Genomic DNA, 26767 nt, shown 5'->3' on the forward strand with positions numbered 1-26767 from the left:
ATGTTCTTTAGTGCCTTAAAGTATCCAGGGATAATTATCCCCCATATATCTAATGGAAATCTAATGGAAGTTTGACTCTGTCTGATAGCCAATGAAGTCAATTGGAATAAAAGCTAGGAGAGAGGTAACATGGCTGCTGATTCACTATTGCACAAAGTCAGAATTAACCCCAATGTTTGGGACAACATAGAACCTTAGTATAAATTAAACAGTTAATGGTGCACAAGCATACCTGTGCAAGATGATTTTACCAACACTACTCCAAGGGGTAAACATTAACTGGCGCAAGTAGATAGGCTCTCCGTTAGGCAGACTAATTGACTTTGCTTTACCTTTTACTTTGATTGAAATTCCCTGAAGGTTCTCCCAGTCTCCCGTGGCTATTTGTATTGTTTCTCCAGGCGTCTCCTGTTAAAGGTAGGGTGAGAGACTGAGAGGGGAATGCAAACTGTGGGTCACAGTTACCCAGAGAGAATGTGCAAAGCAACAAAATGACAGCCAAGATCCTCCGACAGAATTAGCAGGGTCGTAAATTTGTTGCTGCCTGGTATTGGGCACAAACTTAGGTATGCGACTACCTTAACTGGGAGGCCTGAAGCTGGCCCAAAATCAGGCCACAGGCCTCTTCCCAATAACATGGCCAAGTTGCGGCAATTCACCTTTTTGCAGAAACAAATTTTAGGCCAACATCTGCACTGGCAGTGACCTTGGATAAGTGCCAGGGGAAGGGGACGATGGAGTGCATGGGGCGTGGAGGGGGGTGGTTGGGTGGGGGTATTAACAACAACTTGTTTTTATGTAGTACCTTAATGCAATAAAATGTCCCAAGGCACTTGGTGAGCAGTGGCTACAAGGAACGCTGATAAGGTGGGAGGAGCTCCTATTGGCTCCACAGGAAAGTTTTAGAAATTTTTTCTTTGATGTTAATCTTACCTTTAGTTGGCAGCCACTGCTTCAGCCACGATGACTGCTGAATCCTAAGAGGGCAAGGGACAAATCCTGTCCCATTCTTTGGAGACCTTTCTCTGTCAGCAGATTGGCATCAGCCTCCACATTTACATAAGCTTGAAAAATGGCCTATATCCGATGTCCTCTTTGGACGTTTTTCAGGGGTCCTGGATCCCTCAAAATTGGGCCCCGTTGTGCTTGTATAGATGGAGCTATCACAAAGTCTTCTGTATCTTTTCCTGCAAATCTCAACACTTATTTAATGCTCCCCCCCCCCAACTCCCACCCACCTCCCCATACGCATCCATAGGCCGGGAAATCCCTCAGAGCTGCTCTCCCTCAGCTAGCATTTACATTTGTAAACGGGGTTCCTGCCTCACTTCCAGCCAAGTAACTGTGACAGAGCGGGAAGCGACTCCAGGGAATTTCCTGACCGTAGTTTCTCACACGTTGGAAAACCAGAGAAATGGGAGCAAGGGGAAAAAACTTTTTCTCCAGCTGGATTTTTGTTCTGAGGGAATCCTCAGAGAAATGAAAGCCTTTTGTGAACCGTGGCGCACTGAGTTCCCTTCAGTCAAAGAAACAGAATGTATTCACAGTTTAAATCTAAGCTGATGTCAGTGGATCTTGTCGCTATGTTTAGTTTCATATTTGTGGCCACTGGACACTTATAATAGAGCGACATCATAATGAAGCTGACATCACAGTGAATTAATCGATTGCTGAAGCTCCACAACTCTAACATCATATAAAACAAATCTTAAGGGCACAGGAGTTAAGAGAATAGGGAAATTAATTTGAAACGATGACAGGAATTATTTCAATCCCCCAGATCAAGCACACGTTATAAAATCCTGAAGGAAGTTGTTCTTTTTCTTCTTTCAACCACAATCTAGCCATAATGCTGCAGGGCAGCTTTCAAATTCAAACCACAGTTGAAAAACATCATTGTGAGCCTCAGTAATAGTAGCTGCTACTCCATGGCTGTTGCCAGAACAGTCCCATAGAAAGACACCCTGATTTCCCAACCTCTACATATTTTAAACTACTCCTGAGGTAAGCCTGACTTTAGATCAAATGTTAACTTATTCTATATATTCTAATTTTTTTTTAACGTTGCGAGCAGACACATGATCAAAGCACAGGTTATGATATCTAATCCTGGCCAGCAGCGTGACACCGTAAATATAACGTGCGAGACTGACAGTTGGTTATTGTGATGTCATATCAAAGCCACTTGCAAAGTTAAAGATTTGCCATAATATTTAACCAGTTTATCACCTGTCCAACACAGATCTATTTTTCCAATTAACCTCGTCAGACCAGAGCTAGGAGAAGTTTAAATCTGAATAACAGTCTAGGGAATTTAGAACTGAGATCACCACCTACCGCCATCTTGGCACGAGGCTCACATATTACTACAATGGTGGAATAGGTGTTTACATATATATATATAGAATTGCATAGAATTTACAGCAGAGAAACAGGCCATTCAGCCCAACTGGTCTATGCCAGCGTTTATGCTCCACATGAGCCTCCTCCCACCCTACTTCATCTCACCTTATCAGCATAACCTCCTATTCCTTTCTCCCCCATGTAGTCATCTAGCTTCCCGTTGTGCATCTATGCTGTTTGCCTCAATGACTCCTTGTGATAGCAAGCTCCACATTCTAACCACTCTCTGGGTAAAAGCATTTCTCCTGAATTTCCTATTAGTTTCATTACTGACTATCTTATCGTTATGGCACCTGGTTTTGGACTCCCCCACAATTGGAAATGCCTTCCTCACAGCTACCCTTCATAATTTGAGGTCATCCCTCAGCCTTCTCTCTTCTAAAGGAAAGAATGTTCTCGCATGTAACTCCATCTACATGATCATGAATTTGAGCCGTCACATTCACTGACATGTAACAAGTACTCCTCTACATACCCTTTGTCTTTAGGCCTGGCCTGTGGTGAGTGAGAACAGGATATTAGTTTACTAGAAGGTTTATGATGTGCTTGAGCAGGCTGACATTCTATTGAATGATCAGCATTTTAGCAGTGATGTGCCCGTGGGCTTGCAGAGTAGCAGTGATACAGCAGAAAACTTGTGGCTCATGGGCAATGATACATGGAAAAGGATGTGAGCCAGTCATTCAGGTAGAAGGCGTGGAGTTGGACTGGCAGATGCTCTGCCATTGCAAAACTGGGAGAATATTTTATGTGTAACTCTGGATCATATTGTGCATTAACATGACTGAAAAATGGTTTAAAATAGTTTTATGGTATTGTTGACCTCATGAAAGCAGTGCAGAGAAAATCTAATTCAATATAGTCTAGACACACTAAAGCATGCTGAGGAAGTTGGGCCTACTTCCCTGAACCCAAGCTTCGACCAACAGTTTCATTCCCAAAACACTCTCGAGTGCATTTCTCAGTACCTTTTATTTACTTTCTCAATAAAAATAATCACACTGCAAAGCACTGTTCCTGTGCCATTTGTTCATTGCTTCAACACAAATTACTAATTCAAATTACATATAAAACTGCTCTAATCATCCTGCACGCTTTCCCATAAAGAAAATTCTTTACCCTCATTCCTGTTATTTTTAAAAATAGATGTTTGCAGTCTCTAACCTCCTGCCATTCCCTTCTCCTCTTGAGGTGCCCCTTCTTATCTGCCACTCTGATGGTACCACATGTCCTTCACTCTCCAGCTCATTCCCAGTGTCTCAAAATGTATTCGCAGTGCTGCGCAGTGATGCCTGACTGTTATAGAGTAGTACACTTGGCAGATAGGTAGGGTAGCAACAGGACGCAAAACATTTCCTAAAATCCCTCCATTCTGGCCATTCTATCGACACACTGGATAAAAGTCCACCTTCAATTTCATCATCTCTCTTAATGTATTTTAAACTTGCATTCACATCATCCCATTCAACATATGGATAACCTCCTGCCAACACCCCCTCGCCGCCACCCCCCCCCCCCAAAATCAGATGGTAGATCCTTGCCCTCAGAGCTCTCCTGTCCCATGCCATGTCCGTCCACGTGGACTACCCCCATTGGGAATTTAACCCCTCACTTTTGAGCAATGTCTGCAGACTCACTCGTGTCTTTCCTCTCTCTCCACCTCTCCTTGCATGCTTTCGAGATCAGAAGTGCACATCCTTGTGGCTGAATGTTTTCAATTTATTAAAAAACTGCAACCCGCTTATTTGTTTCTGTCACCAGGATTTGAGTATCAACAGATCCAGCTCATTGTGTAAATTTGAATACTTGGGCCTCACGATTTAAGAACATTATTTGAAGATTGGTACCTTGTTGTCCCAATGAAAATTAAGTAGAACCATCTCCCATAAGAGCACCTACTTTGGTTGCAATCAGTTACTGTACTGTGTTAGTGCCTAAAGCTCACCTTACTAGGAGATTTAAAATGGAACATATAATTTATCATATTAGCTGTCATGCAGCACTGATTCTCCACCCCCAGATGTCACCAGCTTACTGTGTACCAGTGGGTGGGTGTTTGTGTACTAGTTACATCTGGTGTTATAACACCTTCACAATTGTAGTGAAACATGGCATATTTTTGCTGAATTTCATTTACCCTTGTGTTTCCTGTGAATGAGATAAACAGTACTTGTCATTAAAATTGTGCTATGTGATGCTGAAGCCAATGCCTTCCTGCACCTTCTTGGCTCCGGTTCCTTGCTCCCCCCAGCTTCCAAAGCACCCTCCATTTCTTTTTAATATTCATCCTTGGGATGTGGGCGTTGATGGAAAGGCTGCCACTTATTGTCCATCCCTGGATGCTCCTGAGAAGGTGATGATGAGACATTTCTTGAATTGCTGCAGTTCATCTGGTGTTCCCACCCTTAATCCAAAGTTTTACCCGATTTGGCCACTGTCCTCACCAAGTCTAACAGGCCTATCATTTGCACCTTTAGACTCCAATCACCCCACCCTCCCCCAACCATTCCTCACCAACTTCTTTTCCTCATTCCTCTACTTGCTAACATCACCAACCTAGCTCTATGCCTGGCATCACTGTATACCACACTTGACATAGCCATCATCACACCTCCCCCTCAAAACAAGCTCCGTAACCTTGCCCCACACTAGCTCAGTGGTCTCCTTCTGACCTAGGTCCCTTCTTACACCCTTTGATTCTTTGCCTCTGATCTATTCCTTGATCCCTCATCCTTTATACTCCATCATTGGTAAACATTCTTTCAGCTGGCTTTTGGAACTTCCTTGCTAAATTCCTTTGGTTTAGTGGTAGTCTTCCTGCTTCTGAGTCAGAAGCTGAAGTGTTTGAATGTCTCTCCAGACAGAATGGAGCTCTGGTTCTGAATTCTAGTTGGGACACTCATGTCCAGTGGGATCTGGGTGGTCCCCATACCTCATCATATAGGTTGTGGAAACCCATAAAATCCACCTGTTATGAAGGACTAACCACCACACCCGCAGTATAAAGATGGTCACAGCCATGGGAGGAACATTCTGTCAGATTGGTAATGAGCCTGTGAATTCTTCCACTACTTCACACCATTCTCCAAAGCCCAACCATCTTTAGCTGCTTCACCTTCCCTCCATCATAAGGTCAGAAGTGGGGATGTTTGCTGTTGATTGCACAATGTTTAGTTCCATTCATAACTCATCAGATACTGAAGCAGTCCATGCCTGCATGCAGCAAGACCCGGACAACATTCAGGCTTGGGCTGATAACTGGCAAGTAACATTCGCGCCACACAAGGACTAGGCAATGACCATCTCTAAACAAGAGAGAATCTAACCATCTCCCCATGACATTCCATTGCACTACCATTGTCAAATCCCCCACCATCAATATCTTGGAGGGGGTTGTGGTGAGAGTGAGGGGGAGAGTGGGGGTGGCACGGTTGGGGAGGGCGGGGGTAGTGATTGCAATGGCGGCTGGTGGCACTCCACCATAGATTTATCTGCTGGATCGGGCAACTTGCTCTTCCATGCAGCTGCTGAGCTTTCAGAGTCCAGGGAAACGTGGTCTGCAGGGGTAAATCCAATTGGCTGCCAAAATCTGAGACATGCAGCCTCGTTAATATATCACAATTATCACCTTCCTCTCTTAGAGTGGTTTACTCACCCGAAGCCTAACCCAGCCTGGATAAACTGGACCTTGGTGTGTTTGTAGTGAATGGGGGGTCAGGTTTCCCATTTATTACAATTAAACCCCCCCCCCCCACCTCACCCAACCCACCACTGTCCTGCTCATTCCGGCAGGGGAGGGGGGCATTAACATTCCATCCCCACCTGTCACCTGTGCAGTGATATTTTTCTTTTGGTGAATGTCAAAGATTAAAATCATATGTTCTATCAATAGAGCAGGTTATGGAAAAAGAAACACCTCACAAGGACCAGAAAATCCATATTAATCCTTGGCTGCAGTGATCACAATTGTTATTATTTATCTCAATAGGAAAGCAAATCTCATCAGAAATACTGCCCAGCTCTCCTTGAAATTGTGCCACTGTATTGTTATCCTATACAAGAAAATGGTGCCTAAATTTAGCGTCTCATTTCAAGGACCACACAATACTTAACTGGAGTGTCAGCCTATGTGCTCATCTCCGAGAGGGAGGCTTTTCTCCACAATGCCCTAGCTTAGAAAGAAGAGTCAAGCTGATAACCTATAATTAAATACTCAGGACTCAGTGGAAAAGATAAACATCCTACATTATAAAATACATCAAACAGAGTAAGCAGATAGAAAACGTGCTCACAAAATCTTTTTTTTTCCCTTTCTACAACAACAATTGTGAGGTATTAGTGCCGCTTTATAAATCGTTGGTGCAATCTCACTTACAATACTAGACGCAGTTCTGACCTCCCATGACCAAATTTCAATCCAGTTCACTAATGAGCTGCCTGGGGACACATAGCAGGTGTCTGCAGCTCACCGTCCTTAACTGAAATGAGGCCCAATATTAAGCGTGCCTCAGGCCTACCTCTTATGGTGCAGGGATTGTGCACTATCCAATTTCAGCCCCTTAAATTCTGCAAAATCTCTGCCTCACCATCACTTTCGATGCCTCCACTGCCTCTGAATTGTCACGCTGCTTACCTGACATTAGCATTGGATGAGCAGAAATTTCCTCCAATTAAATAATTAGGAAGACTATTGGCTTTGGCCCGCTCCACAAACTCTGGCCCTAGCCACCAAGTCCATCCCTCCCCCTGGCCATTGTCTGAGCTTGAACTAGACCGCTCATTACCTCGGCATCCAACTTGACCTGGAGCTGAGCTTCCTTTTATATCCTCTCTATCATTAACACCACCAACTTCCACCTCTGTAACATTGCTATTCTCTGCCCTGACTCTGCCGCTGAAACTCAGACATTGTTGTGATAGTTTTCATTTATTGTGAATCAGGACTCCTAGATTTCTGTCATTTTCCATGCACATTATTTTTTTTCCATTTAATTCCTGGTCCGTTCCTGGATTTTTTGTCCCTATATGAAGCACTTTGCATTTTTCCACAGTGAATTTCATCTGCTACCTGTCTCCCCAAATTCCAAATGCATTCAAATTCTCCTGCAGCTTATAGTGCTCAACTTTGGAGCCATATTGGCTAGCGTTTAGGATTTTATTTCTATCCATTCTTTTTTTCTTTTGGGCCTCCTTATCTCGAGAGACAATGGATACGCGCCTGGAGGTGGTCAGTGGTTTGTGAAGCAGCGCCTGGAGTGGCTATAAAGGCCAATTCTGGAGTGACAGGCTCTTCCACAGGTGCTGCAGAGAAATTTGTTTGTTGGGGCTGTTGCACAGTTGGCTCTCCCCTTGCGCCTCTGTCTTTTTTCCTGCCAACTACTAAGTCTCTTCGACTCGCCACAATTTAGCCCTGTCTTTATGGCTGCCCGCCAGCTCTGGCGAATGCTGGCAACTGACTCCCACGACTTGTGATCAATGTCACACGATTTCATGTCGCGTTTGCAGACGTCTTTATAACGGAGACATGGACGGCCGGTGGGTCTGATACCAGTGGCGAGCTCGCTGTACAATGTGTCTTTGGGGATCCTGCCATCTTCCATGCGGCTCACATGGCCAAGCCATCTCAAGCGCCGCTGACTCAGTAGTGTGTATAAGCTGGGGGTGTTGGCCGCTTCAAGGACTTCTGTGTTGGAGATATAGTCCTGCCACCTGATGCCAATTATTCTCCGAAGGCAGCGAAGATGGAATGAATTGAGACGTCGCTCTTGGCTGGCATACGTTGTCCAGGCCTCGCTGCCGTAGAGCAAGGTACTGAGGACACAGGCCTGATACACTCGGACTTTTGTGTTCCGTGTCAGTGCGCCATTTTCCCACACTCTCTTGGCCAGTCTGGACATAGCAGTGGAAGCCTTACCCATGCGCTTGTTGATTTCTGCATCTAGAGACAGGTTACTGGTGATAGTTGAGCCTAGGTAGGTGAACTCTTGAACCACTTCCAGAGCGTGGTCGCCAATATTGATGGATGGAGCATTTCTGACATCCTGCCCCATGATGTTCGTTTTCTTGAGGCTGATGGTTAGGCCAAATTCATTGCAGGCAGACGCAAACCTGTCGATGAGACTCTGCAGGCATTCTTCAGTGTGAGATGTTAAAGCAGCATCGTCAGCAAAGAGGAGTTCTCTGATGAGGACTTTCCGTACTTTGGACTTCGCTCTTAGACGGGCAAGGTTGAACAACCTGCCCCCTGATCTTGTGTGGAGGAAAATTCCTTCTTCAGAGGATTTGAACGCATGTGAAAGCAGCAGGGAGAAGAAAATCCCAAAAAGTGTGGGTGCGAGAACACAGCCCTGTTTCACACCACTCAGGATAGGAAAGGGCTCTGATGAGGAGCCACCATGTTGAATTGTGCCTTTCATATTGTCATGGAATGAGGTGATGATACTTAGTAGCTTTGGTGGACATCCGATCTTTTCTAGTAGTCTGAAGAGACCACGTCTGCTGACGAGGTCAAAGGCTTTGGTGAGATCAATGAAAGCAATGTAGAGGGGCATCTGTTGTTCACGGCATTTCTCCTGTATCTGACGAAGGGAGAACAGCATGTCAATAGTCGATCTCTCTGCACGAAAGCCACACTGTGCCTCAGGGTAGACGCGCTCGGCCAGCTTCTGGAGCCTGTTCAGAGCGACTCGAGCAAAGACTTTCCCCACTATGCTGAGCAGGGAGATTCCACGGTAGTTGTTGCAGTCACCGCGGTCACCTTTGTTTTTATAGAGGGTGATGATGTTGGCATCGCGCATGTCCTGGGGTACTGCTCCCTCGTCCCAGCACAGGCATAGCAGTTCATGTAGTGCTGAGAGTATAGCAGGCTTGGCACTCTTGATTATTTCAGGGGTAATGCTGTCCTTCCCAGGGGCTTTTCCGCTGGCTAGGGAATCAATGGCATCACTGAGTTCCGATTTGGTTGGCTGTATGTCCAGCTCATCCATGACTGGTAGAGGCTAGGCTGCATTGAGGGCAGTCTCAGTGACAGCATTCTCCCTGGAGTACAGTTCTAGGTAGTGCTCAACCCAGCGGTCCATCTGTTTGCGTTGGTCAGTGATTATGTCCCCCGATTTAGATTTGAGGGGGGTGATCTTCTTGATGGTTGGCCCAAGAGCTCTCTTCATGCCATCATACATTCCTCTGATGTTTCCGGTGTCTGAGGCCAGCTGAATATGACTGCATAGGTGTTGCCAGTAGTCGTTTGCGCAACGCCTAGCTGTTCTTTGTGCAGTACTTCTGGCTGCTTTAAGTGCTGCGGATGTTAAATCGCTGGGGGCTTTCTTGTAGTTCAAAAGTGCAATGCGCTTAGCGGCTATGACAGGTTCCAGCTCTTCATTATGAGATTGAAACCAGTCTGCATTTCTCTTCGCACTTTTGCCGTAGGTGGTCAAAGCTGACTCATAGATGGCGTCTCTGATGTGGGCCCACTTGGTCTCAGCATCCCCTGTGGGAGTGTTTTGAAGGGCTGTTGCAAGTGAATTTAGAAATTTTTGTAACAGCTGTGGGTGAGAAATTCTGCTCGTGTTGATGCGCGGGTGGCCCTTCTGCTTGGAATGATGCAACTTCTTTGGTCTGAGTCTAACCTTGCTGCACACCAGGGAGTGGTCGGTGTCGCAGTCCGCACTGTGGAAGCTGCGTGTGATTTGAACACTGTTTAAGGCGGCTCGCCTTGTGACAATGAGGTCTAGCTGGTGCCAACGACGTGATCTTGGGTGCCTCCATGAAACCTGGTGACAGGGTTTAGTGTGAAAGAACGAGTTGGTGATGCAGAGGTTATGATAGGTACACAACTCAAGCAGTCTCTGCCCGTTCTCATTCATCCTTCCAACGCCATAGCGCCCAAGGCAGGAGGGCCATGAGTCATGGTCGGCCCCAACCCTGGCATTAAAGTCCCCCAGCAGGAATAGGTGTTCGGTGTTGGGGATGCTGCTAATGATGTTATGGAGTTGTTCATAGAACTGGTCTTTAGCTTCAGGTGCGGAACAGAGTGTTGGAGCATAGATGCTGAGTAGGTGTACTGGACCAGAGGTGGTGAGCAGTCGGATGGACAGTATGCGTTCCGAGCCATTTGAGGGAGGCTCTATCATGCTGAGCAAGGAGTTTCTGATGGCGAAGCCCACTCCATGCTGTCTTGGTTCTTCAGGATCCCTGCCCTGCCAGAAGAAGGTGTAGTCTTGCTCTGCTAGAGAGCCACTCGCGGGGAGGCGAGTCTCCTGAAGTGCTGCAATGTCCACATTGAGTCTACTGAGCTCGTTGTTAATGATGGCGGTCTTCCGAGAATCGTTGATTTGTGTAAGGTCTTCCGACAGGCCAGGACACATAGTTCTGACGTTCCAGCTTGCAAAGCGAAGGGCTGGTACCTTCTTTCCATTTTTCATGTTGTTTGGTGCGGTGTATCAGTCCACCTTTCGGGCAATGACCCTGAGCTCCAAGCACCCATTGAAGCAGGCAGACTGTGGCGGGACAGAACCTTATTGACCGGGGGCTGCCCGGTTTGAGGCGGGCGGTAGCTGTCCAGTGAGGTGCAATGACCTCTCCCACCGACAAAGGCAACCCGTGGCGCCCAGTTTCTACGCCAATTTATCTGGACTTATAACCCGTAACTGCTGCCTTCCGTGTTGTTTCAGTCGCTGTGAGGCAACTATGGAGTGACCTCTCCATGGCGCATGCCTGGGCAAATTTATGGAGGTTGAGAGTTGCCCAGTCGTCAAAACCCCCCTCTCGGCCTTTCTGGTGGGGTCCAAAGGAGTGCAGGACACGACGTTTGGCACCAGTATGGCTGCAGGAACTGCCGGAAACATGCCAAAGGTGACACATGACCGCCTACGGGGTTCCGCTCCGGATTTTCTGTTAGGGTTTACTCCCTTAGCCTTGGTCTCTCCCGAGACGCCCACAAGGCAGTGGGGTTGTTGGGGCCCCTACACAGGTGTAGGATGGTGCCGGTGGGAGGAGGGGATGCGAGGGGGAGGGGTAGAGGGAGGGGGTGGGGGGGGGTGCAGGGGAAGGGGGTGCGGGGTGAAGATGGTGCGGGGGGGGGCGGGCTGGGACGGGGTTGTGAGGGGGTGAGCTGAGAGGGTGGAGCAGGGAAGGGGACGGGGGTGGGGGGGGGGGTGGAAGGGGGGTAAAGGGGGGGGGGAGGGGGGGTGGAATCTGGTGCAGGTAATAAGCCATTTCCTCAGTGCCCACCATCGACGTCCGGAAAGCTCATCCACGTCCTTCGGGAGGTGAAGCATCATTTGGCAGACTTAGAGGTGATTACATTTGCTAAGGGTTTTTTTTTTGCAGTGGTTTAAATAAAGGCATGCAGCATTGCCGACAGTGCGCTGCAGATGCTCTCCGAGCCATCTCCCGCGGGCGCTTTGAAGTTGCGGCCGCGGGGGCCGTTCGTGGATGTTTTGGGTGTTCGGGGCACCTTTTCACAGGACTTCTCATCCATATGCTCCATGATTCAACCTTTAATAAGCGTTTGACAACTTTACCCACAATGGACGTCAGTCTTACTGGTCTGTAGCTTCCCGGGTCAATTTTGTTGTAGTCTCCAGTCCCCAGGTACCTCTCCAATATTCACTGATTTCTGAAAGCTTTGTTCCAGAGTTCTTGTAATTTCTTCCTCTATTTTCTTAAGGATCCTCTCAAACCCACATGAAAACTGTGGGCTGCTGTCAGCCAGTACTCTCCATCCCTCCCAACATTCACCTCAACACCCCCATTCCATTTCCGATGTCCCATTTGTCCCTTTCCTGGACTTAGTTGCCTAAACCTAACCCTAACGCTTATCTTCACTCCAATTCTAAACCTGCTCAGAGCCCTAACCCTTATCCTAAACTTGCACCCTATCCTAATTCCAACCCTAACTTCATCTTAACTCTAACTCTAACCCTTATCATAACTGTTATTCTAAATTTAACCCTAACCTTTATCACAACCCATATCCTGACCCTAAACTGAACTCTAACCTTTATCCTAATTCTAACCCTAACCCTTATTCTAAACATTATTTTAACCTGAACACTTATCTTCACCTTAAGCCCTCTCCTAACTCCAAACCTAACCGTCATCCTAATTCTAACCCTAAGACTTACCCAAACCATTATTTTAACCCTAACCCTTATCCTAATTCCCGCCCTGAATCTTATCTTAATCCTGTCCCTTATACTAACCCTAAACCTAATCCTAATCCTATTCCTTATTTTAACCCTGACCCTAGTTTGAGACCAACCTTGAATATTTTAGCAGTGTTTGGAAAAGTTGAACTGTTGGCTTTCTGGAAGAATTCATTTGAATTACTTGGGAAATATAAATTAGACTTTTTATTTGATAGATGCAAGGCTCACAGGTTCCTGTTCTTGTGAGATTTTAATGTTGTGTATTTAAAATATGCATTTTGGGAATATGAAAAAAATCTGCACTATTATTTATATTTCCTGAAATGACCATAAATGTAATTTGAGCTTAAAATCATAGTTACCTCAATCAAATAAGGCCCATCTTTTGTTTATTTAATCAGGTAACTATAGTAAAGTTTAACTTGATAATCTAGTTTTAAAGAAGAATTGACTTTTGAAACTGTCAAAATTTCCTGTGTAAAGACAGAATTCCCTTCCAGTGCATACTTTAAATGAAATCATTTGAACGTGTTTAATCCCTGCTTCCAGTCTGCTATGGTTGCCTCATTTTGCCAGGAAGCTTACCCAGAGTCTTCTAAAGGATGTTAATGGGAAACCCTTTTTCAACAAATATCTATTTGGTACAGCAATGATAGAACTCACCCAGAGAGCAATCTAATCGCAATGCCAATCAGCCAATGGGATCTGAACTCTCACACACATAATAAGAAGCCAACACTTAACCACTGGCTTAACGGGGGAAAGAACTCAGTGTGAATTCATACATTGAACTAATTTTTTTTTTAAACCAGTTTTGTTTCTCTCTGCTTTCACTCCACAGGCTTCAGGGATGTTTACAGTGTCCGAGTTCAAATGGTTGACAGATCCTCAGACTGCCTACCGCATACTGAAGCCATGGTGGGACGTTTTTAGCCATTACATCTGCATGGTGATGCTCTTGATTTCTCTGCTGGGAGGAACACTTCAGATTGCTCAGAATAAAATGCTGTGCCTTCCTTGCAAGCTGGTTGTCAATAACTACTGCATTGCCTCTTGGGAAGGTAATTCTAGTGCTTCAGCAAATAAAAATCCAAATGGGAATCCTCCTGCTCCAAATGGGATAATAAACCTTCTCGACAGGCAACAGTACTCGTACATTGATGCTGTGTGTTATGAGAAGCAGCTTCATTGGTTTTCCAAGTTCTTCCCCTACCTTGTGCTCTGGCAGACGCTGCTCTTTTTAATTTGCAGCAACTTTTGGTTCAAATACCCCAGCACCAGTTCAAGGCTTGAGCATTTCATCACCATTCTTCACAAGTGCTTTGACTCACCATGGACAACTCGGGCTTTGTCTGAGGCAGTTGATTTAAGTGGTGAGAAGCAGCCTTACCGCAAAATCAAAGAACTGTTCAAAACATCTTACACGACTGTAAACTTTGAGACAGGCAGCAGGCCTACACAGAGTAGGGTGGAGCCCAATCTGACTGACACCACCGAGAAAACGATCCTAGATCGAAAGGAAGGTGAGCAAGCAAAAGCTATCTTTGAAAAGGTAAAGAAGTTCAAAGCACATGTTGAAGCAAAGGATATTATCTACAAGTTGTATATGAGACAGATTATTATCAAAGTCCTTCTGTTCATTATTATCATTATTTATAGCCCCTATTATATTATTGAGATGAAATTTGATCTCAATTGCAGGGTTAACATACAGGTGTTTACAGGATATCAACAGTATCACTGTGTCCATTCCTTGGCAACTATATTCAAACTCTTGGCATCTTTTTATACAGTAACGGTTGTGTTACATGGACTTCTTAGTTTCTATAGTCTATACTGGATGCTGAGACGCTCACTGAAGAAATATTCTTTTGAAACTGTTCATGAGGAAAGTAGCTACAGGGACATTCCAGACATTATAAATGACTTTGCCTTCATTCTTCACTTAGCAGACCAGTATGATCCACTTTACTCAAAGCGATTCTCAGTCTTCCTCTCGGAGGTCAGTGAAAACAAACTGAAACAGATTAACCTTAATCTGGAGTGGACAGCAGAAAAATTAAGATATAAGCTGCAGAAAAACTCTCAGGACAGGGTAGAGTTGTCCCTGTTCATGTTAAGTGGACTCCCAGATGCTGTCTTTGAACTGAAAGAACTTGAAGTGCTAAAACTGGATCTCATAACTGAAGCCAAATTCCAAACAGCAATGTCTCAGCTTACCAACCTGAAAGAGTTGCACCTTTATCACACACCAACCACTGTGGATCCACAGGCAATGAATTGCTTATCTGAAAATCTGCAAACATTGCACATCAAATTCACTGATATGGATAAAGCTCCACGTTGGATATTTAATCTAAAGAATCTGACAGAACTTCATTTAACTGGTAACTTAAAAATGGAAAAGAATCACTTTGTGTCTTTAAATGGACTTGAGAACCTAAAGAATTTAAAAGTTCTATACCTGAAAAATAGTCTTCCTCACATTCCAGCAGTGGTAACTGGCACAGGACTCCTCTTAAATAAACTGTCCATTGATAATGAAGGTACCAAACTAACTGTGTTCAATACATTAAAGAATATGATAAACCTCACCAATCTTGAACTCCATAACTGTGACCTAGAGCGCATTCCACATTCTATTTTTAGCTTGTACAATCTTCGTGAAATTGATCTGAAAGGCAACAGGCTTAAGACAATAGAAGAAATTATTAGTTTCCAGCATCTGAAATGGCTTTCTTGCCTTAAGCTTTGGCACAATGCTATTGCATATATACCAGTGCAAATTGGGACACTGGAAAATCTGGAGCAGTTGTACCTCAATAATAACAGAATTGAAACCATACCGTCACAACTTTTTTTATGTCACAAATTACGATATTTGGACCTCAGCAATAATCATTTGACTACTATTGGTGATGAGATCAGTGATCTGAAAAATCTTATATACCTTAATGTATCCAACAATAATGTAAGTGAATCTGTCTATAGTTATTGTCAAAGGAACTATTATGTAATTATGTAAGTTAGTTATCTGAAGATCTTTGACCTCTGGCCTCTTTATAATCCACAGATGTTAATTCACTTTCCATTGAATCATTCCAATGTAGCATTCCAATTCTTGAATCTGGCTGATTTCCTAATTGTGTTGGTGCTAGTGTTGGGTTAACTCAATGGTGGAATTCTTGCTCTGGGTCAGAGAGTTCTCGGTTTGAGTCCCACTCCAGCGACTTAAGCCTAAAATCTAGGATGATAGCTTTAGTGCAGTACTGAGGAAGTGCAGCATGGTTGTAGGTACTGTTCTTCAGGTGAAATGTTAAACTGAGGTCCTGTCTTCTTTCTCAGATGGATGTAAAAGATCCCATGGCACTATTTCAAAGCAGAGTAAGGGATTTCTTGCTGGTGACTCAGCCAATAGTTATCCCTCAACCAACATCAGTATCACATTGCTGTTTGTGGGAGCTTGTTGTGTGTGTGCTAATTGACTGCCTATATTATAAGAGTGACTACACTTCAGAAAGTACTCCATTAGCTGTAAAGCAGTTTGTTTATGAAAGGTGGTATATAAATGCAAGTTTTTCTTTAATTCTCACCTCTGAGACACAAGATTGTAGATTCAAGCTCTACTCCTGGGCTTTAGCACAATCTATGCTGCTACATTAAGGAAGTAAAGCCTTGTCAGAGGGCTGAATTTTCAAGCTTTCCACCAGGCAGAAACAGGGTGCGAATGCCCTGCAGATTCTGGGGAATGACCTTTGCCCTGTTCCCACGGTTGCAGTAGCCATGGCAATTATCCTCTGGGCCCTCTGTAAGGCTGATTTAAAATGCAAATCGCAGTCCTATAAGATAGAGCATTGGAAGTGCTTGGAGATTACTGTGCCATTTCAGTCAGGATGAGCTGGTGGTTGGCCAGAAGAACTCATCCTTGAGTCCAATCACTTGGTTGCTTCATCTCTACCCATCTCTGTCACCTTCTCCAGCCTTACAACCCCCTGAGAACTCTACATTCCTCCAACTCTGGTCTCCTGGGCAGCCCACAATCCCTTTGTACCACCGTGGGCAGCTTACCTTCAGCCATGTAGGCGCTTTGCTCTGGAATTCTCTTCTGAACCTCTCCGCCTCTCCACCACTCTCGTTTCCTTTAAGAACCTTCTTAAAACCGACATCTTTGGCCAGGTTTTTAGTCACTCCCTGCTAATGCCTTCTTTGGTTCAGTGTTGACTATTGCCTCGTTACACACTGTGAAGCGACTCGGGGCCTTTTTCTGTGCTAAAATCACCATATAAATGCAAGTTGATGTAAAAAGAAAAAGAAAAAATGAATACCTAACAAATAATACTGAAAACACACAGTCTGGGCTGGATTTTAAGAGCCCGCCGCCGATCTCAGCAATGGCGTCAGCTGCCTGTGCACAGGCACTGGCGCCATTTTTAAAGGGCAGCCAGCCCCGTCACCCAATTTAAATTTTTAAAATCCTACCCCCAAAATTAAATAAATAAATTTCAAACACTCCTTTCCCATCGCCCCAATAACAATTACTATTTGCCCCCTCCTCCACAAAACACTTACCTTTTACATATGACCTTCCCTGCACCCCACCCCCCCACCCACAAACTGCACAAAGTTTAAGGTTCAGCCCTTCCCACCGTCCCCTACACCCATTATGTATTTATGACCTCCTCTCCCCTCCCCACCTGTATGGCACCACGTTTCCCTGGACGGGGGAGCCGGCCACCATGCCAAAGTCCATGGCGGGCTGGTAAGATTCCAGGTGAGGGTATGTTAATTTATTTATTTTATTAATTCACATATGTAAATGCAGGTCCCATTGCCCAGTGATGGCCAGCCGCCACAGAGCCTCACCGCAGGGAGTTTCAGGCCAGGCCCTGCCGATGTCGAGGTCTATGGCGGTCTCATCCAGAGCCATCTTCAGGCCACCCCTGCCATGGATCACGATGTCAAGGGCTTGGTAAAATCCAGCCCTCAGTGTCTGTAAAGAGAAAAGACAAGTAGAAATTTTGAAGAAAAACTTGCATTTATATAGCACCTTTCATGTCCACAGGATGTCCCTAAGTACTCCATTACTGTTGAACTCTGGTCACTGTTGTTATTTGAGCAAATGCAGCAGCCAATTTGTGCACAACCAGGTCCCACAATCAGCCAACAAGATAAATGACCAATTAGAGTTTGAATTTTATGCTCATTAAGGTGGGAAATATTGGTATTCAGGATTTCAGAAACTCAGTCTCAGCAACAAGTACTTCCCAGCCAAGTGTCCTATGGTTTAGTGCACATTAACATTCCCTCTGCTCAATTGGACAAAGTACCTGAGTCCTGACCTCAGAACACCCACTATTTTGCACCAGTATAGCATCTTTCCATTTGGCTCCCAGTCAAGCAACATCTTAATTTTAAAAGTTTCACCCTTGTTTTCAAGTCCCCCCATGGCTTCGCCCCTCCCTATCTCTGTAATCTTCTCCAGCCTCACAATCCTCTGAGATATTTGCACTCATCTAATTCTTGCCTCTTGAGCATCCCCAATTTTAATCACGACAGAATTAGTTGCCATGCCTTCAGTTGCATAGGTCCTAAGCTCTGGAATTCCTTCCCTATACCTCTCTGCCCCTCTACCTCACATTCCTCCTTCAAGAAGCTCCTTAAAAACCTACCTCTTTGATCAAGCATTTGGTCATCTGGTCTACTATCTCCTTATGTGGCTCAATATCATACTTTGTTTTATAGCACTCCTGTGAAGGTCTTTGGGATGTTTTATTGTGTTAAAGGTGCTATGTAAATATAAGTTGTTGTTGTTCCCACACCATCTATCCTGTGACTTCGTTGAGTGAGATTGGCATTCTAGCATAAATAAGTGCCAAGTTAGAGGCAGCTCCTACTATGGTAGGAATAGAAGATACAGTGCTAAAAGGTGATGATGCTACGTGTGGAAAATAGGCCCAGGGCCACTGGGGACTGGATTGAGACAGTCCAAATCATTTCACATGGAATTCCCTATGGACAGCATACAGACAGCCTCAGCTTTCAAACCTCTTTTTCAAGATATGTCACATCAGTGAAAATACCATATAGGAATCTTTATCTGTAAGAGCAGACCCGTTCACGAGCCAGAAATAACCATTTTCAAACTAGTGACAATTTCCTTATGGAATCTTGTTGTTGATTTAAAGCCATCTTAGACATTTTCCCACTGTAGATAAGCACGAATCTTTGGTCATGTTGTTCCAGTTGCCTTTTCTCACTCATGATTTTTCAATTAAATGCTACGACTTGGCAACCATTCCATAATACTTGGATGATGCAAATGACTCACATGAGTAACCTTTGCCTTATTAAAGAACATCACAGGGATGATGACTTTCCTTCATTGCAGCGAGCTGGAAAAACAGCAGACTCTGAATCCCCACCCAGAACAAGAGGCAGAAAAAGGACTGTAACCTATTGCCGACAGAGCAGTACAACAATGAGAATTTATTGTTGCATAAACTTTGACTTTTATTATTGTTTCCTGGTATTGTTCTTAGTGTATGTGTTTTCTTTTTAAATGCTTCAGTTATTTGTTCTGGACTACTTCTATCTTTTTTTGTACAGCTGAGTTAGCAACTCAGTTGCCATTGTGTTTTGTTTCATGGTTCGGGAATGCACTGGTTCCCATTTCCCGAGCTTTGTTTCGGACCTCTTGAGCATCTTCTGGGCTGGTTTGTGAGGAGTCGGGGATGCCTACCTCCTGAGGCCCTGGATACAGTAAATTTGTTGCTGCAGTGAAGTTTGTTCTCTTCACCTCGCTTCTTATTTTTTTTGCCAACATTTCCTGGAGGAAGTTCAAGTAATTTATTCTACAGAACTTGAAGTTGTAATTGTCTCAATTATGGTAGAATGACCCGAACACGCAACACCAAAAAAAAACTACTTGCTAATGTTTGATGTTGAATAACCTGCAAGTGAAAACTTGCCAACTTCAATCTCCAGTGACCATTCAGTCAACAAAAACATAAACTATTTTCAACAAAAGAGTAGGTGAAAGAAAACATTAACACCAATTCACACAGCATCCAACACATTGAGGTTGAGGTATATGAGGGAGAGGAGAAGAGAACCAGTGTGGTGAATAAGTTAATTATACAATAGGTCCCACATGGCAGTTTTAAGTTAGCCCCAACTTTCTGCCATGTGTTGTAAAGCATGGAAAGATGGAGAAAAATGTCTCTGATAGGGAAGAATTAAACCCTGGCCTCCTATGTGGCAAGTGATAATTCTACAACCGAACTGCCAATATGAGTAGTTTTAAAAGCCGTTTTTAGAATTAGGAATAGTTTTTGAAAAGGGAAAGACTACTTACTCTGGTGGAAGTCTTAAATTTAAGATTGTAAGAGAGTGATGAGAGGTTAGGAGAAATGTTTTTATGTTGAGGGTTGTCGGAGCATGGGATGCTTTGCCACAGGAAATGATCTGAATGGTCTCCTTCAGTACCGTTAATGTCTATGATCCTTTACATTGCAAAATTCAGCAGCCACAGCAGGAAATGGTTATGTGTACAAAAAAATATTGGGATAGATTTTCAATTTCTTGTGTGAAACGAGCAATGTGGATCGACTGTTATGGAAATGGTCTGGTCTTAAATAAAAATTGGGCAGGTTCTCAGGGGAGTGTGATTAATTGGCTCACTCTAACAAAGAGCCACACAGGCAGGATGGGCCAAATGGCTTCCTTCTGTGCTGAATCAATCTGTGATTCTATAATTCTACAAAGGGCTGAAAATTCGCTCAGCCGAATTACAGCCCAGGCAGTGAAAATGAATATCTATCCTTTCCTTTGTGTGTTCAAAGCTGAAATGCACCAGCCTGTATGGTCTTCCTTCATTCAGTCTGCTGCGGTGGTGGCGTAGTGGTAATGTCACTAGACTAGTAACCCTAGAACTCCTAGGCTAATGCTCTGGGAGCTATGGGTTTGAATCCCACCACGGCAGATGGTGGAGTTTGAATTCAATTAATAAATCTGGAATTTAAAAAAACTAGTCTAGTGGTGATTATGAAGCCATTGTTGTAAAAATACATCTGGTTCACAAATGTCCTTTAGGGAAGAAAATCTGCCATCCTTACCTGGTGTGGCCTACATGTGATTCCAGACCACAGCAATGCATTTGACTCTTAAATGGACTCACAAGCCATTCAGTTGGATCAAACTGCTACAGAGTCTAAGACTCCCTTCCTAACAGCACTGTTGGTGTACCTACATCCCAAGGACTGCAGCAGTTCAAGAAGGCGGCTCACCACCACCTTCTCAAGGGCAATTAGGGATGGGCAATAAATGCTGGCCTGGCCAGTGACACCCACATCCCCTAAAGAAAGAGGAAAAATAAACTTTATGCCTAAACTGCAGTGAAATCCTACTCATTCATTCCCAGGACCTCTGAACTGTGGAACTCCTTACCTCCCTCATTCTTCTCTTTATCCACATCCTCCAAGCTTTTAAACTTACTGTCACCTAATCACCACTTCCTGATTTATTTCCATCTGGCACTATGAGCTTTGGTAAATACATTTTTTCGCTTTCTAAAGCACCCATCAACTGTGGCCACCAATTGTGGGTGTTTACAGGTTAGTTTGTTGGACCACGGTTGACTGCCTTTACTTTTGGGGCTTTTGTGCCTTGAAGGAATGTATAGTTGCTGTAAACTAGGCAATAATACAGCAAAGGAGGAGCAAGAAACCTCCTGCTCCTCCTGGCCCACAAGTAGTGCTGTAAAGGCCCTTACCTCATGCATCCGGCATTTCTTGTCTTCTATAACCTGCTGGGATTCCCAAGACCCGGGAAACCCAGCTTGCAGAAGTTAAAAATAAGACATTAGTTAAAATGGAGGCACGCTGCCTCCTTCAAAGGTTTTAGCGACTGACCTGCCTCCTGAGAGTGGGTTGGTCATCTGTTCCTCCCGACTGCCTTCATAAGTGGGCGGGTTGGTTGGAAACAAATTGGGGTTGGGGTTGGATTTCCCATATTTTATTTTCCACCAGTTGTAGTGCATAGAATTGCATCAAACACACAGCATAGAAACAGGCCATTTGGCCCAACTGGTCTGTGAAGGTGTTTATACTCCATATGAGCCTCCTTCTGCCCTACTTCATCGCAACCTGTCAACGTATCCTTCTATTCCTTTCTCCCTCATGTACTTATCTAGCTTCCCCTTAAATGCATCCATTGTATGGACAGTATTGAATTCAGTCTCATAAATGTGTGTGTGCGTCTGTGTCTAATTTGAACTTAAGACCTTGGGCTACTAGTATAATACCCTAATCCTGCATATCCATTCCAAGTGCACAAAAACTGGGAATGACTTTAACCAACATCCTATTCCTTCCTGTTGGGAATGCATCAAACATCTGGTCGGTGCATTTCATATTTAATACAATAAATGACAGATCAGAAGTTCAATGGTAACGAGGAGAGTCACTAATGCATGAAGAATTGGTGGAGGTGGGAGGGCATCAGATTTCTGAGGCATTGGGACCAGTTTAGTTTAGTTTAGAGATACAGCACTGAAACAGGCCCTTCGGCCCACCGAGTCTGTGCCGACCATCAACCACCCATTTATACTAATCCTACACTAATCCCTACAATCTACCTATACTAGGGGCAATTTATAATGGCCAATTAACCTATCAACCTGCAAGTCTTTGGCATGTGGGAGGAAACCGGAGCACCCGGAGGAAACCCACGCAGACACAGGGAGAACTTGCAAACTCCACACAGGCCGTACCCAGAATTGAACCCGGGTCGCTGGAGCTGTGAGGCTGCGGTGCTAACCACTGCGCCACTGTGCCGCCCATAGTTCTGGGGCAGGTGGGACCTGTACAAGATGGACGGGCTACACCTTAACACGTCCGGAACTAATATCCTCGCAGGGAGACTTGTTAGTGCTGTTGGGGACGGTTTAAACTACCTTGTCAGGGGAATGGGAACCTGAGGAGTAGCTCAAATTGGAAGGAAGTAAAGCTGGTAACAGGAGGTAGAAAAGTAGCAAGTGACATTATAATGCAGGTGAAACAAAGGCGAGCATCAACTAGGCTTAGAATGCATAATGTCAAGAAGACAAGGTTAAGGGTACTCTACCTGAATACATGCAGCATTTGCAACAAGGTAGATGATTTAAAGGCCCAAATAGAGGTAAATGGGTATGATCTAATTGCCATAATGGAAACATGGCTAGAGGGTGACCAAGACTGAGAACTGAATATTCAAGGATATTCAACATTTAGGAAGGACAGGCAAAAAGGAAAAGGAGGAGGTGTTGCACTGATAATAAGGGATGGGATTGGTACATTAGTAAGGGAGGATCTCAGATCGGAAGAACAAAATGTGGAACCTGTTTGAGTGGAGCTGAGAAACAGAAAGGGGCAGCAAACATTGTTAGGAGTTGTTTATAGGCCACCAAACAGTAGTGGTAGTGTGGGGCATGGTATTAATCAGGAGATTAGAGGAGTATGTGACATGGGTTATACAGTAATCATGGGTGACTTCAACCTGCATATAGACTGGGTAAACCTAATGAGCACTAATGCATTGGAGGACGAGTTTCTGGAGTGTGTTAGGGATGGTTTTCTAGAGCAGTATGTTGAGGAACTGACTAGAGTACTGGCTATTTTAGATCTAGTATTATGCAATGAGAAAGGGCTAATTAATAGTCTTGTTGTAAAATAACCTTTAGGGATGAGTGACCATAATATGATAAAATTTTACATTATGTTTGAAAGTGAGGTAGTTCAATCTGAAGCCAGGGTGTTAAATTTGAACAAAGAAAATTATGAAGGTATGAGGGCAAATTGGCTGAGGTGGATTGGGAAAATATGTCAAAAGGAATGACAGTGCATAGACAATGGAGTGTCTTCAAAGAATTATTACATAGTTTACAGTAACTATACATTCCTTCAAGGCACAAAAGCCCCAAAAGTAAAGGCAGTCAACCGTGGATAACAAAGGAAGTTAAAGATTGAATAAGATTAAAAGAAAATGCCTTTAAAGTTGCCAGAAATAATAGTAAACCTGAGGATTGGGAGGATTTTAGAATACAACAAAGGAGGACCAAGAAACTGATAAAGAAAGGGAGAATAGAATATGAATGTAAACTAGCAAAAAATATAAAATCAGACTGTAAAAGCTTCTACAGGTACGTAAAAATGAAACGTTTGGCTAAGACAAATGTGGGTCCATTACAGGCAGAGAATTTATAATGGGGAATAGAGAAATAGCAGAGAAGCTAAATGATTACTTTTTGTCTGTCTTCACTGAGGAAGATATAAGAAATCTCCCAGAATTAGAGATCCAAGGGATTAGGGGGAATGAAGAATTGAAGGAAATTAGTATTAGTAAGAAGGTTGTGTTGGAGAAATTAATAGGGCTGAAGGTTGATAAGTCCCCAGGACCTGATATTTTACATCCCAGAGTGTTGAAAGTCGTATCTATGGAGATAGTGGATGCATTGGTGATCATCTTCCAAACTTCCATAGATTCTGGAGTGGTTCCTACAGATTGGAAGGTCACAAATGTCACCCCACTATTTAAGACAGGAATGAGAGAGAAAACAGGGAATTACAGACCTGTTAGCCTTACATGAGTCATTGGGAAAATGCTAGAATTTATTTTAAAGGATGTGATAAATGGACACTTGGATAATAATGATCGGATTGGGCATAGTCAACATGGATTTATGAATGGGAAATCATGTTTGACGAACCAGTTGGGGTATTTTGAGGATGTTGCTAACAGAATTGATAAAGGGGAGTCAGTGGACATGGTATACTTGGATTTTCAGAAGGCTTTTGATAAAGTCCCCGACAGGAGGTTGTTTAGCAAAATTAAAGCACATGGGATAGGAGATAAATTACTGGCATGGATTAGGGATTGGTTAACAGGCAGAAAGCAGAGAGTAGGAATAAGTGGGTCATTCTCGCATTGGCAGGCTGTGACTAGTGGGGTACCACAGGGATCAGTGCTTGGTCCCCAGCTGTTCACAATATAGATCAATGATTTGGATGTGGGGACCAAATGTAGTATTTCCAAGTTTGCAGATGACACAAAACTAGGTGGGAATGTGTGTTGTGAGGAAGATGCAAAGCAGCTTCAAGGGGATTTGGACAGACTTAGTGAGTGGGCAAGAACATGACAGATGGAATATAATGATGAAAAATGTGAAGTGATCCACTTTAGTAGGAGGAATAGATGTACAGAGTATTCCTTAAATGGGAAGAGATTAGAAAGTGTAGATATACAACGGGACCTGGGTGTTCCTTGTCAATAAGTCACTGAAACATAACATGCAGGTACAGCAAGCAATTAGGAAGGCTAATGGTATGTTAGCCTTTATTGCAGTTAGGATTTGAGTACAGGAGTAGTGAAGTCTTGCTTCAATTGTATGGAACCTTGGTTAGACCGTACTTGGAGTACTGTGTGCATTTTGGTCCCCTTACCTTAGGAAGGATATTATTGCCATAGAGGGAGTGCGACGAAGATTCACCAGACTTGTTCCCGGGATGGCGGGACTGTCCTGTGAAGAGAGATTGGGGAAACTGGGCTTGTATTCTCTAGAGTTTCAAAGAATGAGAGGTGATCTCATTGAAACCTACAAAATACTTAAAGGAGTAGACAGGGTACATAGGAACATAGGAAGATAGGAACAGGAGTAGGCCATTCAGCCCCTCGAGCCTGTCCCGCCATTCAATGAGATCATGGCTGATCCGTGGCCTACCTTCATATACCTTTGGCCCATATCCCTTAATATCTTTGCTTAACAAAAAGCTATCTATCTCAGATTTAAAATTAACAACTGTTCTAGCTTCAACTGCTGTTTGTGGGAGAGAGTTCCAAACCTCTACCACCCTTTGTGTGAAGAAGTGCTTCCTTACATCTCTCCTGAACGGTCTGGTCCTAATTTTTAGACAATGCCCCCTAGTTTCAGAATCTCCAACCCAGTGGAAATAGTTTATCTTTATCTAGCCTGTCTTTTCCTGTTAATATCTTGAAGACTTCGATCAGATCACCCCTTAACCTTCTAAATTTTAGCGAAAACAGGCCTAATTTGTGTAATCTCTCCTCGTAACTTAACCCCTGTAGTCCAGGTATCATTCTTCTAAGCCTACGTTGCACTCCCTCCAAGGCCAATATATCCTTCCTACGGTGTGGTGTCCAGAACTGTTCACAGAACTCCAAGTGGGGTCTAACCAGGGTTTTGTACAGCTGCAGCATAACCTCTGTGTCTTTATACTCCAATCCTCTAGATATGAAGGCTAGCATTCCATTAGCCTTTTTGATTATTTTCTGGGTAGATGTAGATGTAGGTAAGATGTTTCCCCTGGTTGGGGAATCCAGAACCAGGGGACACAATTTAAAAATAAGGGGAAGCCACTTAGGACAGAGATGAGGAGAAATTTCTTTACTCAGAGGGTTGTGAATATTTAGAATTCTCTACCCCAGAGGGCTGTGGAAGCTCAGTCATTGAGTATGTTTAAAGCAGAGATTGACAGATTTCTAAATACAAATGACATAAGGGGATATGAGGATAGTGTGGGAAAAAGGCATTGAAGTGGATGATCAGCCATGATCCCTCTGAATGGCGGGGCAGGCTCGATGGGCTGAATGGCCTACTCCTGCTCCTACATTCCTATGGGCCTGAGATTCCATTTTATTTCTTTGACTAAGTAAGTTTTAAAATTATGATTATGAATACTTACTTAATTGAACGTCCTGTTAGATATTAATGCTATGACCATTTGAAACCATTTTGCCACCAGAACACATTTTTTAGGGTTAAACATTATACTACAGCTTGATGTAACATTAAGAGACATTTATGCTCCATGTATATATGTACATCATAACAGTTTCCGGTTATAAGCCATGCCCAAATGATTCATTTCCAACTTGGTATTGTTTTACAGCTGGAAGCATTACCCAATGGACTATTTCAGTGCAAGAACCTGCGGACATTGCTTGTGGCTAAAAACAGTCTGACAGTATTATCATCTCAAGTGGGTGATCTGGAGAACCTTGCACACTTGGAATTAACTGGAAATCAGTTTGAATCCCTGCCTGAAGAACTAAGCCAGTGTAACTTTAAACTAGGTGGTCTTATTGTGGAAGAGCCACTATTTAATTCATTACCCGCCTCTGTAAGAGAACATTTGTTAAAAAGTGATAAGGAGCAAATGTAA

The 26767-nt window shown here is 43.8% G+C and overlaps 1 protein-coding gene across 1 annotated transcript; it reads left to right on the top strand.

Annotated features, from left to right (window-relative positions):
• Positions 1 to 13401: 13401 nt before the first annotated feature.
• LOC137372481 (volume-regulated anion channel subunit LRRC8B-like) lies at positions 13402 to 26767 on the top strand. The gene is made up of 2 exons (XM_068036352.1): positions 13402 to 15522; positions 26495 to 26767. Exons 1-2 carry the CDS (start codon positions 13402 to 13404, stop codon positions 26765 to 26767), a joined length of 2394 nt encoding a protein of 797 aa, XP_067892453.1.

This window comes from Heterodontus francisci, chromosome 8 (genome assembly GCF_036365525.1).
Source record: "Heterodontus francisci isolate sHetFra1 chromosome 8, sHetFra1.hap1, whole genome shotgun sequence".
In the NCBI taxonomy this organism is placed as follows: domain Eukaryota; kingdom Metazoa; phylum Chordata; class Chondrichthyes; order Heterodontiformes; family Heterodontidae; genus Heterodontus; species Heterodontus francisci.

Bases quoted from the DNA above. Each gene is read 5' to 3' on its own strand.
- LOC137372481 (XM_068036352.1), top strand. From the start codon at position 13,402: ATGTTTACAGTGTCCGAGTTCAAATGGTTGACAGATCCTCAGACTGCC. The intron at 15,523-26,494 runs GTAAGTGAATCT...ATTGTTTTACAG, and splicing joins TTAATGTATCCAACAATAAT to CTGGAAGCATTACCCAATGG.